The 14,550-nt window shown below is 43.6% G+C and overlaps 1 protein-coding gene across 1 annotated transcript; it reads right to left on the bottom strand.

Annotated features, from left to right (window-relative positions):
* Positions 1-2,977: 2,977 nt before the first annotated feature.
* Positions 2,978-14,192, bottom strand: LOC121735061. The gene is made up of 14 exons (XM_042125728.1): positions 14,183-14,192; positions 13,665-13,813; positions 13,141-13,266; positions 12,521-12,591; positions 12,030-12,136; positions 11,666-11,778; positions 10,488-10,584; positions 9,650-9,762; positions 9,119-9,196; positions 5,498-5,620; positions 5,217-5,360; positions 4,519-4,631; positions 3,949-4,102; positions 2,978-3,096 (listed from the first exon to the last, which is right to left on the bottom strand). The coding sequence occupies exons 1-14, from the start codon at positions 14,190-14,192 to the stop codon at positions 2,998-3,000; spliced, it is 1,497 nt and encodes a 498-aa protein (XP_041981662.1). The 3' UTR covers positions 2,978-2,997.
* Positions 14,193-14,550: the final 358 nt, after the last annotated feature.

Raw genomic sequence — 14,550 nt, 5'->3', positions numbered from 1 at the left:
CGTAAGACTCGGACACTCGGAGTTCCGTCAAAAAAAGTTTTACCGAAATAATAATTAATTAATTATCGATAAAAGTAATTAGATGCCATAAGTATAGCATCTAATTCTCTTTTCGATTACGAAGGGATACTTAATATGATCACGTAGGTACCTGTCCTGAGTGTGAATATTAGGTACATACTTTAATAGTTTAACTCTAAAATACCATAAAGTTAATATACCTAGCGGAATGGAGAAACAAAGGCCTGAGCAAGCGAGATGTCACTATCAGTAACACTGCGTGGTAAAAAGGGACGTGTGATACATGACAGCAGCACTTTTTTTGACGTTCAGTCGGCACGTGCCGCACGTTAACAATTTAATCTCCTTGAATAGAAATCATGTTCAATCATGCTTGTGTAAGTGTATACGTACACATATTTTTACACACAGATGAAACCAATTTCGGTTTCGTTTGACAGCTCGAGATTGTTGCTCTATTCCGCTAGGTAGATATATTATCTTTATGTAAAATACACTTTTTTATTAGGCATCTTCAAATGTATGACAAATTACAATATGTACCTACCACCAGAAAATTTATTTATAGGCTGATGGCAGACCTACAGCCTACTTTATTTATTCGAGCTATGTTATATCAATGCTAATCACTTAACTGTTGAAAAAAACCAACCAAATTCCTAAGTCCACCTTCTGCCCGTATACTAACTTCTTTCTGGACATATTATGACACTCACCTGATGATGACCACCTGTTCCAGGATATCCCGGGGCGGCAGCGCGGAGGCGGTGGCCGCTCACCTCGGCGACGTCATGGCCGCCAGCCGAGACCACGACTGCACCAGGTTCCGATGTGACCTACAAGTGAAGACACCCTAAGCAACACTCCAGCACGCGGGCTCCGAGGAATTGCAGCTTAACTGGCATCAGCAATGCAACAGGTAGCTGACAGCAGATAGTAAACACTACTACTGCGGTGATTGCCTAAATACTTTTAATATCACACACAGATATTACAGTTACAGCTGTATATTACACACTATGTATCTGTCAAAAGTTAGAAGTTAGATATGAAGCTTCTGACAGACATGAGTTACTGTGTAATATCTCCTGTCAAACACCTGTTGCATTGCTGTCGCAAGATACAAATTACCCTGTTGGACTCTGCTCTACTGAACATTCCTGTTCCCCGGAGCTCTATGCGAGTTCTTAAGATAGAGAAAGTTGAGACTAAAAAGATGAGATACCTCGTCTAAAGAGCATTTTAATTTTCGTAAAGTACGAGAAATTCATTTTTATATTTTTTTACAACATCGTATATTTTCAAACGAATAGTAGGTTTGAAAAAATAAAAAACCAGAGCTTTATCACCATTGGCTGGTACAATGGCGGTTGACAATAACATCCTGGTAGAATTTCAATTTTAGAATTTTTCTATTTCATAGATTCAAAAGAATTGGCTGCCATGGCCAATTGCATAATATTTTTTATTTAAAACTTTTGTAGGACATATTGTTATACTGTACTCGGCGAAACGAGGCGGTAGCGGTCATTGACCTTTTTAGTCTATGCGCTAAATGAAAACTGCTCGCACTGTAGGTATTTACAATTTGTATTTAAAAGATAATAAAATTTACCTCTTATAAAGACACAGATTATTACAGATTCATCGGAAAACCTCTTGGTAACTCTTAGAATGATAATCTCCAACTTTTTATGAGTTCGTAGTGATATGCTTCATATTATTCAGTTCACATCGAGTATGCCAAATACTATATCGCCCGACTAGGAACATCTGACACTTTATTGTCAAACGCGGTTTAAAGTGAGACAAGGCTTTATATGAACGTGGGCGGGGGCGCTGCTGGTAAAGGAGAACTGTCAAAATTGACGTTTTTGTATGATGGCTGCGTTAGTTCCTTTTTTCGCCACGTTAATTTGAAGCCTTATCGACACTGACCTCCATTATACAAGTATATGTCAGTGCTTGTCGAGCTGTATGTAGAAAATGACAAAATTTTTGACAGGGAGTCAATGACCGCTACTGTCTCGATTCCCCGAGTACACTTTACTAATCCTAAGAAATAAATTATGAAAAACTCTCCAAAAGCACGGTACAAATGTTATTCGCTACCCTGTCGACTCTTTTTCTGAATTTTAATACTGCTATAATATTTGCACCGTGCTGGGAGTTAGGTTAGGTTGTTGAGTAAGTAATATTTAGTGCAGAATGTATTTTTGTAATGGCAACTCTGTGATTAGAAATGTCAAGTGAGAAATTGTTGCCATTTCTCTACAAAATATATGTTTGCACAGAATATGTATATAATTACTTATATTATTTAGTAATATTGTATTAAACATTTTATATTGGGTAAAACAAAGCTAGAGTCAAGCTAGAGTTAATATTAAGTGAATCGTAGTCAAATAATAGATCAATACAAAATGTAACCAGTGTTAAAAATTCGGCCATAATATTGTAAGATACTGTTACAATATTTTATATTGCTACTCGACAAATCCCTTGCTCAAAGATTTTGAGAATTATTGGGTTTAAATCTAGTTTAAATATAATACCATTGAATTTTTAAACTTAGTAACAAACTGTAAAAGTAGAGTTTCCCTATTTTTTGTCCTGGCAACCCTCGGGCTTCCACTATAGACTAGTACAGTTTCATTTAAGACAGATACAAAAAATTATACCCTTATTTATATATTTTTTTCATTACAACTAAATAAAATTAAGCTACTATCTATTTACTATTTAAACTCAATCGAATTATTATTTATTATAAATTATTACTACGCTTGTAAGTTGTAAATACGCTGAAAATAATGTAAATTATTTATTTATTATTTTAATAAAAATAAACACTTGAAAATTAATAACTTTTTATTTTCTATACTTGCAACACCCGAATACAGAACATATTTTTGAATTTTTCTCGAATACGTTTTAAATTACTATTAGCAATTAATATTATACTAATCATCATCATTATTTCTGGTCCCCGTCGCCTCGGCCGTGCTGCGAGGTGGAGTGTTCCACCTTGTTACACTGGAGACACGGCTGACAGTCCTCCTGCATCTGGTATAGCTGAAACACAATATAGTTGGGACTTGTGAGCAGAGGTATCAGGTAGTCAGAGTATGTTCGGATACCTACAGGCTAAATCATTTTAAAGATTGTGTAACTGCAAATGGCATGTCTTTAAATGTTTAAAAGGACTGTCACTTGAAATCAAGGACTGTCACTAGGTGTCCCTATCTGCCTACCGATAGCTTAAACATCGCTTAGCCACAAAACCAAGTTTTTCAATATGAACGAAAAACGCGGGAGTTTTTTTAAAGTGATGCCATTTAACTGTTATTAGTCGTATCAAAAGCTTTGAATTATCCAAAGATAGCTCTTTTAATTTACTGTGGAATAGCAAATATCTCGATATAAAACAACTAGATTTAAAAGGAGAAAAATCTGTTTTAGCTATGGAATGTTAAGTTATTTTACTTTAGAATACTTTACAAAAATATCGCTAAGTGTACCGCAGCGATATTTTAGAGTAGGATTTTAACGTGAATTGTGACCCGTTTTTTATGTAATAAAATAATGGGCTTCTTCTACACTAAAAAGTCGCTAAGCGCATTTAAGGTTATTATTGTTTAGTATTAATTTGAGTTTTTACCATCTTTTCTAAACTAGAATGACGCTGTAGTTGTTTAACGTTATTATAGACTAGCTTTTTAACATAAGCATTTATTGTTCGTTTTTAATAGTGTTTTATATATCAAATACTGTCACTCAACATCAAAGACTGTCACTGAACATCAAAAAGTGGCCCTTAACATCAAAGACTATCACTTAACATCAAAGACTGCCCTCAATATCAAAGACTGTAACTGAACATCAAAAACTGTCCCTCAATAATCTGACTGTCACCAAGCTACTCACCCGTCCGTCGTCGCCGTAGCCGCTGTATGTGCGTGCGGGGCGGGGTGGGCGGGGCGCGGGCGGCGCGGATGGCAGGGCGCGCGTACCCGCCACCAGCGTATGCGAGCCGCCGCACCAGCGACGACACGCGTGACGCTCCTTGCGGGGGCTGATACTGAAATATAAAATTATAGTTGCGGTAAAACAATTTTCATACTACAGAAAACCCTATTATTTATATATTTTTAAACAAAAATCTAAGTAGCCAATAAAATAATGTCTACCAACGATTGTGTAGTTCGCCCTATATTTTATTACTTGTGAATGACAGGACAGGACCGGAATAACTATAAGTCTACGAAGACTGTTTGCCCGTCGGACCAACGCGCAACTAAGATACTGTAAATGGTGTCGCCAATCCAAAACTTTAGTTGACATGTGCTGCCACCTATAAGTTCCTGCAAGTTTTCTTTTATAATAACTGGCGTCAGTATTCCGATTACACTCTATTATTTACATGACAGGAAGTACTCGTACTGGCACCTATAATTTCTGTACGTGTATGTGTTATGTTCATTACAGTGATGTTACCTCTCGCCGTCGCTGTGTGTGTGAAGGTGAGCGGGGCGCGCGTCGGGCAGTGCGGGCTCGCGGCACGACGCGCACAACATGTCCGCCAGCAACGAGCGGGTTAAGAACGCCACCTGTGATAAAATTCGACAGAATGTGCCTACACACACACACACACACAGCTATTATGGTAGCCCCAGAGCAACGTTACAAATACCTGCTACAAATTCATTTGTAACTCCTTAGTTAGACTGTAATACGTAAAGAGCGGAACATTCCATGTTTTGTGAGTTAAAAAGAAAACGCTAAGGAGTAACGATTTTTCAATGTCATTCTATGTCAGTCAGATCAATGTAACCAAAATTATCTTGACCCCGAATAACTTTACTACTTCTTAGATAAGAACCGCTTAAAAGTTATTCGGTGATCTTACTAGATTTGAAATTTTGTTTAGAACCATATAGGAGTTTCCGCATAAATCCAGTTATCCCCAAATATTTTTGAAGCTCAGCATATTTTCTCTATTCCCTCTACCTGAAAGTAGAGAAGGTGTTGTGGCGGTACCCACAATTAGCGCCACATACCTGCATCGCGATATCGAAGTTTTCTAAGTGCGTCGGTATATATACGACAGCTGAAATCAATCACGTGGGCTCCGGCCTGACCGAGCATACTCCTTTGCGGCCACCACGTATATTCCCACAGTGTCAAACCCTCACCTGCGGCTCGCCAATAGCGTGCGCCAACGTCCGTAGTCTGTCGTCGATGGTGCGCAGCTGCGCCTGCGCCTCGTCGCGCGCGTGCAGCAGCTCCGAATACTGCGCCTTCAGCTCCACCCGGTCTGATAGCTCCTTGAGGGCCTCCTGGAATGTTGGATGAAAATAATAACGAGGATGCAGTTTTTTGCTGCCGTTCTTAATGATAAAAATGTTCAAGAACTCCTCTCAATCTCTCTCTGTCTCTCTCTCTCCCTCTCTTTTTCTCTCATTAGGCTACATACCATCCACCTGGTCTCCTGCTCGTGGAACAAGTCGTGGAAGGCGTCCAGACGGTCGTCGAGCTCGTCGCGCGTCCTCTCGAACACCTCCACACGGAGTAGACCCTGCAGCTGCGAAGAGGTCGCCTGAAAACAGAGGGTATTTTTTTTTTATTAAATAAGGGGGCAAACGAGCAAACGGGTCACCTGATGGTAAGCAACTACCGTCGCCCATGGACACTCGCAACATCAGAAGAGCTGCAGGTGCGTTGCCGGCCTTTTAAGAGGGAATACGCTCTTTTCTTGAAGGTTTGCAGATCGTATCGGTCCGGAAATACTGCTGGTGACAGTTCATTCCAGAGTTTTACAGTGCGCGACATAAAGTTACGCGAAAACCGCACAGTGGAAGACTGCCACTCATCAAGGTGATGAGGATGGTATGTTTTTCGCGTGGGACGATAGCGAAAAGTTGCAGGTGGTATGATTCCGAACAATTCCTCAGAGCACTCCCCGTGATACAACCGATAGAGGATGCAGAGTGAAGCTACATCTCGGCGTAATTCCAGGGGGTCCAAGCTGTTTGAAACACTATGGCAGTCAACTATTCGAGCAGCCCTTCGTTGGATACAATCCAGAGGGAGCAGTTGGCATTTTGGCGCCCCTGCCATGTTGACGCCAAGTATCTCAATGCTAGGGAAGATGGTTAAAGATGTGCCCTCGAAACGAGGATATACGACCATTGGTGACTTTTTAGTGGTGAACGCGCAGACTTGTGTCTTGGTGGGGTTGAATTGGACTAAGTTACGTTTACCCCATTCAGAGAACTTCTCCATTGAATTCTCCACCTTAGACACAAGTTCGTTTCGACTCTCAGTGACATTTTGCCGAGAAATATTAGGGGAGCCGGTATATACAGCATCACCTGTACTATCATCCGCATAGCAATGAATGCCGTTGGTTTGTAACATGTCATTGATATGCAGTATGAATAGAGTAGGCGATAGCACACAGCCCTGAGGGACACCAGCATTAACAGACTGAGTTTCCGAGCATTCGCCATCAACTACGACCTTTATGCTTCTGTCTGCTAAGAAACTAGTGACCCACTTACATAATTTCTCGGGCAGCCCGTATGATGGAAGCTTTGATAGCAGCGCTTTATGCCAAACCCGATCAAAGGCCTTCGCAATATCCAAACTAACAGCCAATGCCTCTCCCTTCGACTCAATTGCCTGAGCCCAACGATGAGTCAGGTATGCCAAGAGATCAAGAGATCACCAGCCGAGCGACCCTTACGGAACCCGTATTGTTTGTCGCTTAGCAATCCCTGGCCGTCCAAGTATCGAAGAAGCTGGCTATTAATAATGGATTCCATTATCTTCGAGAAGAGAGAGGTTATAGCGATTGGTCTGTAGTTGGAAGGATTTGAGCGGTCACCTTTTTTGGGGATCGGGTGCACCAAGGCTGTCTTCCAGGAAGCCGGGACGATTCCAGTGGAATAGGAGAGCCGAAAAAGACGCGTCAAGACCGGAGCCAACTCTGGAGCACACTTTTTCAACACAATAGGCGGGATTCCGTCAGGCCCACTCGAATTTTGGATATCAAGGGAACGGAGGGCTTTTCGCACTGAGCGCTGATGAAACCGAATATCCGACATGATGCTCGTGCATCGCGGTATGGTCGGCGGTTTCTGCCCCCCGTCATCCAGGGTCGAGTTTGACGCAAAGAGCTTGCCCAGAAGATCGGCTTTGTCCTTTGCGTCCTGGGCCAACGATCCATTTCCTACGTGTAGGGATGGTAGGGTTGGCTTGCAGAAATTTCCTTCAATAGCTTTGGCCAGAGACAAGAATGCACGGGTTCCCGAGGGGAGGCACTCAAGTCTCTTGCCAATTCTATTGACGTGCTGTTGCTTTGCCCGAGTAATCTCTTTCTTGAGGGACCTAGAGGCAAGGTTGTACTCCTCTTTATATGTACTGGTAATTAAATCCCGAGCAGACACTGCGTTGGCCCAGGATTGGTAAGCCTCCTGCTTCCGGCGAGAAGCTTTTTTGAGGAATGAACCAAACCAGGGACGAAATCTGCCGCCAGTTGGCACTACAGAGGTCGGAATGAAAAGTTCCATCCCCTGCATCACCACATCGGCAACAGAGTTGGCAGTGCTGTCGGGATCATCCGGCGAGAAGCACACGTGCCCCCAAGGATAGGATGCAAAAAACGACCGCATCCCATCCCAGTCTGCTGACTTGTAGTGCCACACACGACGGTATTTAACAGCGCGCTGTCTTAACACCGTCGTAAGTGGCACAGAACTCCTAAAAAGGCAATGATCCGATGAACCAAGTGGTGCGGTTACGGTTATTTGGTAGCCGTCAGGATTTGAAGTCAGTAGGAGGTCCAACAAGGAAGGATTCTGACCATCCACATCTGGGATTCGCGTAGGCGTAGTAACCAGTTGTGTCAAGTCGTTCGCAAGGGCAAAGTTGCAGACAGATCTCCCCGCATGATCAGTTTTACTGGAATTGAGCCAGTCGGCGTGGTGGGCATTAAAGTCGCCAAGTATTATGATCTCTGCGGATGGGATCTGCTGCTGCACAAAATCTGAAGCAGCTTGCAGGTGCTCCAAGAGTCGGTCCGTCTCGGGGTCACCACTATGGGACCTATATAGGCACGCATAGACGCGAGGGTGGTCGTCGCAATCTATGCGGAGCCCTAAGTTTGATAGGTCCATGACCTCAAGATTGCTGAGGCGGCGAGAGCTGATATCATCTCTGATATACACACACACTCCAGCTTTGGGTAGAAAGGAGTGCTCGAGGTAATACCCTGGGTGGGAAAGGTATGATGTGTCACTCGGAGATGATATCTGCGTCTCGGTTAAAAAGAGCAAAGCCGGCTTTGCCGTCTCAAGGTGGTAATGGACGGCATTAAGGTTGGAGTGTAATCCCCTGATATTACAAAAGTCCAAGTTTAATAACACCCTTTGTGTGTTTGCTCTTGCCCCGAGCAGATTGGAGCGCAGTTTTGCCCTCCCCAGAATACGAGGGGCAGCCTGGACGTCCACGTTCAGTTCCAGGAGTTCCTGAGCATGGACGTCGGGATTCTCCAACGCAGTTGGTACCCTCCTGGGGTAACAAATTCTTTTTCAACTGCGGCATTTCTAGGGGGGTAGGGGATTGGGCCTCCGGTAAACTCACTCACTCGGCGAAACACAGCGCAAGCGCTGTTTCACGCCGGTTTTCTGTGAGGCCGTGGTATTTCCCCGGTCGAGCCGGCCCATTCGTGCCAAAGCATGGCTCTCCCATGGGTATAGTAGATGGAGAGTTAAATACAACTGTAAACTCGGTACAGCGAGTGTGGACGGATTGTAGGGGCATATTGTCATACATTCAGACCATAAGGCTGCGTTTCCACCAGAGCTGAGCGGAGCTGTGTTGCGAGGAATGTGTTTTTGAGAACCAATAGCATCGCCGCGCTGAGCGATGTCATGGCAAAGTCATGTCAATGAAGCGATTCTATTGGTTTTCAAAAACACATTCCTCGCAACACAGCTCCCCTCAGGCTCTGGTGGAAGGGCAGCCTAAGAGTATAAAAAACGGTGAAAGCCGACAAAACTAATTTTTGCTAGTAAACACTAACGCTCCTTACCTTGTCCCTCAGGCCGTCCACAACTTCTGCTCGATCACACTTCTGTTCTTTTAGATTCTCCAACGCTTGAGCCAGGTTCTGTAAAATAAATATGTGAATTTTGGACATTTATAATCGGATTCAAATGCTATTGGGATGCGACTCTTTGGCATGGAGCGACATGGATAGATGACCATGATTTCCAACATGATTGCTGAGCTGTCGAGAGCACACATTATCTTAATAGATGAATCTTGAAACTTTCGAAAAAGACGAATATCTCGCCCCTCTTTACGTTTATTCCACCCATCATTGGCCAACATGGAATGGTCGCAGTACGCACAACTAATGGCAACGCAGACAGAAAAGCGCGTGATACGAGAGTGCCGAACGGAGATTTTGAGACTCGATATAAGAGAAATGGTCCTCTGCACATTCACGAAAATAATCCAGAGCGTATTAATTTATCTCTTGTAACCTATCCTTTTTTACGTTTAGATTCAGTCTGTTTGTATTTTACGAAAACAGAAACATTGTAAGTATGTTGATTACATGTATCTCCCTAGCCAGTTTGGCCTGGTCGGCGGCGGCGGCCTGGCCGTCGGCGGCGGTGGCCTCGGCCTGCGCCACCAGATCCTCGTACCGCTCCCGCAACGCTATCACCGCTAAAACATACCCCAATTATCCAATATATATCTACTTCCACCCACGATCACTGTACTGTATAACGACTCACTTTATTGAAGTAAAATTCAATAATATTACTTACATATTACACCACGCCGACTAAGCGTTGTCATATCCACACTAAACTCTGTAGTGTTATTAGGGACACGTCATATTCACACTTTACATAGGGTAGGTCAGGCGCGGTCCGCATCCGGACCGCTGACCCATTGTGTGCTGACCAAGCATTTTCGCACATGAACTTCGTTAAAAATAAATTACGGTCTCGACTTATTGATGAACATCTCCAGGATTTAATGTCAAGAGCTTGAACCAATATTTTAACAATCTCTCAAAATGTGTGGACCGCGAAGGTCATTTCATCTCTTAAAACGGACCCCGAGCGAAACTAATTGGTGACCCCTGGGGTAGGTTATAGCCTGTGTTTGTGATATTAGACGTTGTTTCCGATTCGATTCGGAAAGACTCTTAGCCTCTAGTACACCGACGCTGTTAACTGCTTCGCAGGCGAATCGACGAATCGAACGCGAAAAATATGCGAAACTGAAATATGGCGAGATGCAATATAAGCCATTCTCGTGTGGCGGATGAGACAGTAAATCGGTTCGCCAGTGTTTCGCAGTTCGCAGCATCGGCGTACTAGAGGCGTTATTTTAAATTTGAATCCAAACCAGGTAGTATTCAGATTTAGCTGTGATATAACCTGCAGTCTCGGTGTTGGTGTTGACGTGTTTGAGCTGGTCGAGGCCGGCGCCGAGGTCCGCCTCGATCTGCTCGATCTGCTCTTGGAACTGACGAATCTGTAGAACAAGCAGCAAAAATAATGATAAATAAAAATAAAAAAAATAAAAATAAAAATTGTTTTATTTCTGAATAAATTTGAATCAAATATTTTCAGAATGTTGAACTACATGTTGCCTACCACCGGTTCGGGAACTAACCCGGCGAGAAGAACCGGCGTAAGAAACTCGCACGGGGCCACTTTTTAGTAAAAAAGTGGAAAATTTGTCTTTTAAAAATCTAAAACTGTGATATTAAATTAACAATAGGGATGACGACAAGGTCAAAGATTAGCTGATTTTTTAAATACATAGCGATAAAATATAAGTATTTCCAAAATTTCAGCTTTATAACTTATGTATTTTTTTTATTATGAGCCTTCAAAGTTGGATACTCAATTTAATTTTTTTTATAAAATGTCTTATTTTTTGTATACCATTCGATAAGTTATGCAATTTATAAAAAAAATTCTTATGAAACCACTTTCATAAACGCAATATTTAACATAGCTATCGAACAAACTACCTAAACGTGACGTCACAGTTAGGTAACATTTTGTATGGATATCTTGGAGAGTTTTTAAGCTATCTAAGTCATTTTTTCACCGATATTCCTATTTTTGAATGGTCCTTCACTTACCAACAAGAAAAAAAAGTTTCGGCTTGCCTATTGCAACTACATGAAATTTTGCTCACACTGCGACGCATCGTGGCGGTGTATCTTTAAGATACTCATTCGAAATTCACGATTGTATGAAGATTCTGTTATATAAAATGTGGTAATAGCGACGACGAAGGGACCACAGTTGGCGTCTGTTACGGCAGTGGGAACTACAGGTAGACCTGTGTCAGTGGCGGCCTTAGGGGGTGGCGAGCAGGGCAATCGCTCGGGGCCTCGCTCTTACAGGGGCCTCGCGTCAAGCAAAATGTCATAAAGTGGCAATTTTTCGCGGTGAGGACCCGTTGTCAGCGGCGGTGGGCCTCGCAAAGACCTGCTGCCCGGGGCCTCAAAATGACCTGACGCCCGGGGCCTCGCAAAGACTTGCTGACCAAGGCCTCGCAAAGACCTGCCGGCCTCGCAATGGGTAAGGCCGCAACTGACCTGCGTGGTCAGTCCGGTCTCGAAGCCAGCGGTCTGCTGGAAGTAGTCTTCCACCAGCGCCTGTAACGTCGACAGCCGCACGCTCAGGCTGGATGCCCGCTCCATCTTCTCGCCTGGAAATTAAATTGAGGGGCTGTTTCACCACTTACTGATAAGTACCTGATAGGGTATCCAGAACTTATCCGACAAAATATAGAGTTTACTCCATCTATCAGATAAATCGTGCATAGATATATAAAACATCGCCTTCGAGGCGCGAGGCGGTGGCCCACACCGCCCACGCCTTACACCGCCTCTGTATGTGGAAACGAGATAGCAATATAGCGCGCGGATAAAAAAGACAAGTGTAGTATGAGGTTCTAACCGACAGCCTGCGCCTTCCGCAGCGCCCACTCTGCGGACTCTGCGGCACGCGCCGTCGCCGCCACCACCGCGCCAGTCAACTCCGCCGTCGCGTCCGACATGATGGCGCTGAAACATCACATAGGTTTACATTTTCTGAAATGCTAATAAATAAATAATTCTACGTAAGGGATTTGGCATCTCTCTGCGACACACGTTGCGAGCCAAATCACTTACTTTTTCGATATTATGTAAACTATAGTGCGACCAGTTCAAGCGCGACCTTGGTAGCATATTAATGTATGCTACGAGAGTCACGCTTTAAGTGGTTCAGAGCATAGCTTACCACTCTGGAAAGTATCAGATATATACAATTCAACAAAGTACCCCTGCATGTAGCTTATGTAGGTTGGAATAAAAACTTCGCAAATCGCAGAGGGCCTGAGGCAGTCGACATGAAGTACTGCATATAAATGGATTAGTAACTAGGAAAATAATAAAGGTTTAACTTACTCTAGATCATATCGTGTGACGTAGGGCGGCGCGCTGAAGATGGACGACCGGCGGCTGCGACGGTGCTCCGGCTGGGGGGATAGTGATAGCACTGATTACTGCTACTTCAAATTAAATTAATATGGGCTACGCACAACTTTTTAAGATTATTTGACGAAACTAGAGGGCGCAATCGACGAATGTGTAAGATATCTATTAATAACGCGTAAAAAGCGTAAGTGTCTAAACCAAAGTCTAAACACACCATGCCGAAGTTACGCGACCGAAGTTCGACATGATTACGTCAGCAATGCGCTACGCATTCAATATAACGCGACGTGATTTCGGCATGGTGTGTCATCGCTAATTTAAAATATATTGCAGGCGTAATCATACCGAACTTCGGCCGCGTATTTTCAGCCTAGTGTGTTTAGACACGACGGATTTTTACGCAAACAGACTAATCCTATTTGCGTCAAAAATACGTCATCAGCAAATGGTCAAAATTACACCATGACGCCACAATGATGTCTGTGCGCTCCACATGTCGCTTGCTTGTTAGACAACGTCGCCTGCAGTGTTGTGGCTTGGTGGTGTAGTGCCTAGGCCCCTGCCGGTGTAGTGTGAGTTATAAAACGCACCGGGTAGCCGAGCGCCTGCACGGCGACGCGCAGCTCCCGCGGCAGCGCGCCGCACTCCGCCAGCTCGCACACAGTGGCTGCCAACTGCCCCGCTGCCTGCTCTGCTGCTTGGACTCTCGCCGCCAACTGGGAAGAGGACACCAACAATGGTCTTAGTTATAATGTCATTAATCCTTATGAAAAGAAACAACGAGAGAGATCCTTATCATACGCACGTAATATTTATAGTAATCTGCGACACTACACGCCCGGATGAGGTCACAGCGCGAGGTGCATAGTTAAATCGCGCGGGTTATATGAGTGTGTAAGACAAACTCCAATAAAAGTAATCGCAGATTTACCAGCAAGCACACGCCGAACGTGCCGCATTTTAGAATTCGTTGTATGAAATGATGTGAAACCTCGCACATTCGTCCGCGTCGTACGCGCTGCATTTCCTGAACTATGTGGTGCGTGCGGCGCCATGTCCATCTTAAAACAACTTATGAATCATCCACATTTAGTATAGTATATGGATTCAATACCCGCTTAACCTCTTCAGCTACATCCCCCCTGTCAGCAAGTCTGTGTGCGGAGGCGGCGGCCTGCAACTGCTCGAGAGACGCTTCCACGGTGGCGAACTGACGCCGCGTTACCACATCGATCGGCCCCCGACCGGACCCGCCATCGTCTCCTGATAAATGACATGATAGAAAACAAGATGACGCCCGCAACTCCGTTGCGCCAAAACTCATTTAACGCACGGGAACCGTACATGTTTCCGAGATAATAATTAGTATCCTATGTCTTTTACCGGGACTCAAAGTATCTCCATACCAAATTTCAGCAAAATCGGTTCAGCAGTTTGGCCGTGAAGAGGTAACAATCATACACTTTCGCATTTATAATATTAGTATGGATAATAGAAGTATGGATTGATGTAAATGTGAAGGCGCATCGAAACATGACCAATACTTATAATAAGTAGGTAAGTCGGATTGCAACATCCTGGGTGATTTTTAAATATGGAATGTTATTTTAAATTAATTCATAAATTAATTGCTTCTGTTCATTCCTCGTAATTAACAAGGAATCATTGCAATAGGTAATTGACAAGGTAAACGTTACTTGGAGTTCTTGGAGTACTCGGAGTCGGTGGCCCTCTTTCCACTGTAAGAAAACAATCAGAATAATAAAACATTAGATACAAATAAAACAGCATTTTATCAAATAAAGTAGGTAAATCTGTATTTACCAATAAGAACTTTTTCCTTGTCGCGAACAGTTTCAGATATTTCCAGACCAGACGAAACTTTTGAGCCTTTGCCTGACTCCTGAAAAATATTTGACATGTTATATAGTAATAATAATAATAGCTCCCACACCGGTTTCGGTGACGGTGGCCGGTTTCATTGAAACCAGGCCAGCTAC

The sequence above is a fragment of the Aricia agestis genome, chromosome 16 (genome assembly GCF_905147365.1).
Source record: "Aricia agestis chromosome 16, ilAriAges1.1, whole genome shotgun sequence".
NCBI classification, from domain to species: domain Eukaryota; kingdom Metazoa; phylum Arthropoda; class Insecta; order Lepidoptera; family Lycaenidae; genus Aricia; species Aricia agestis.
This window is presented reverse-complemented; position numbering and strand designations above follow the sequence as displayed.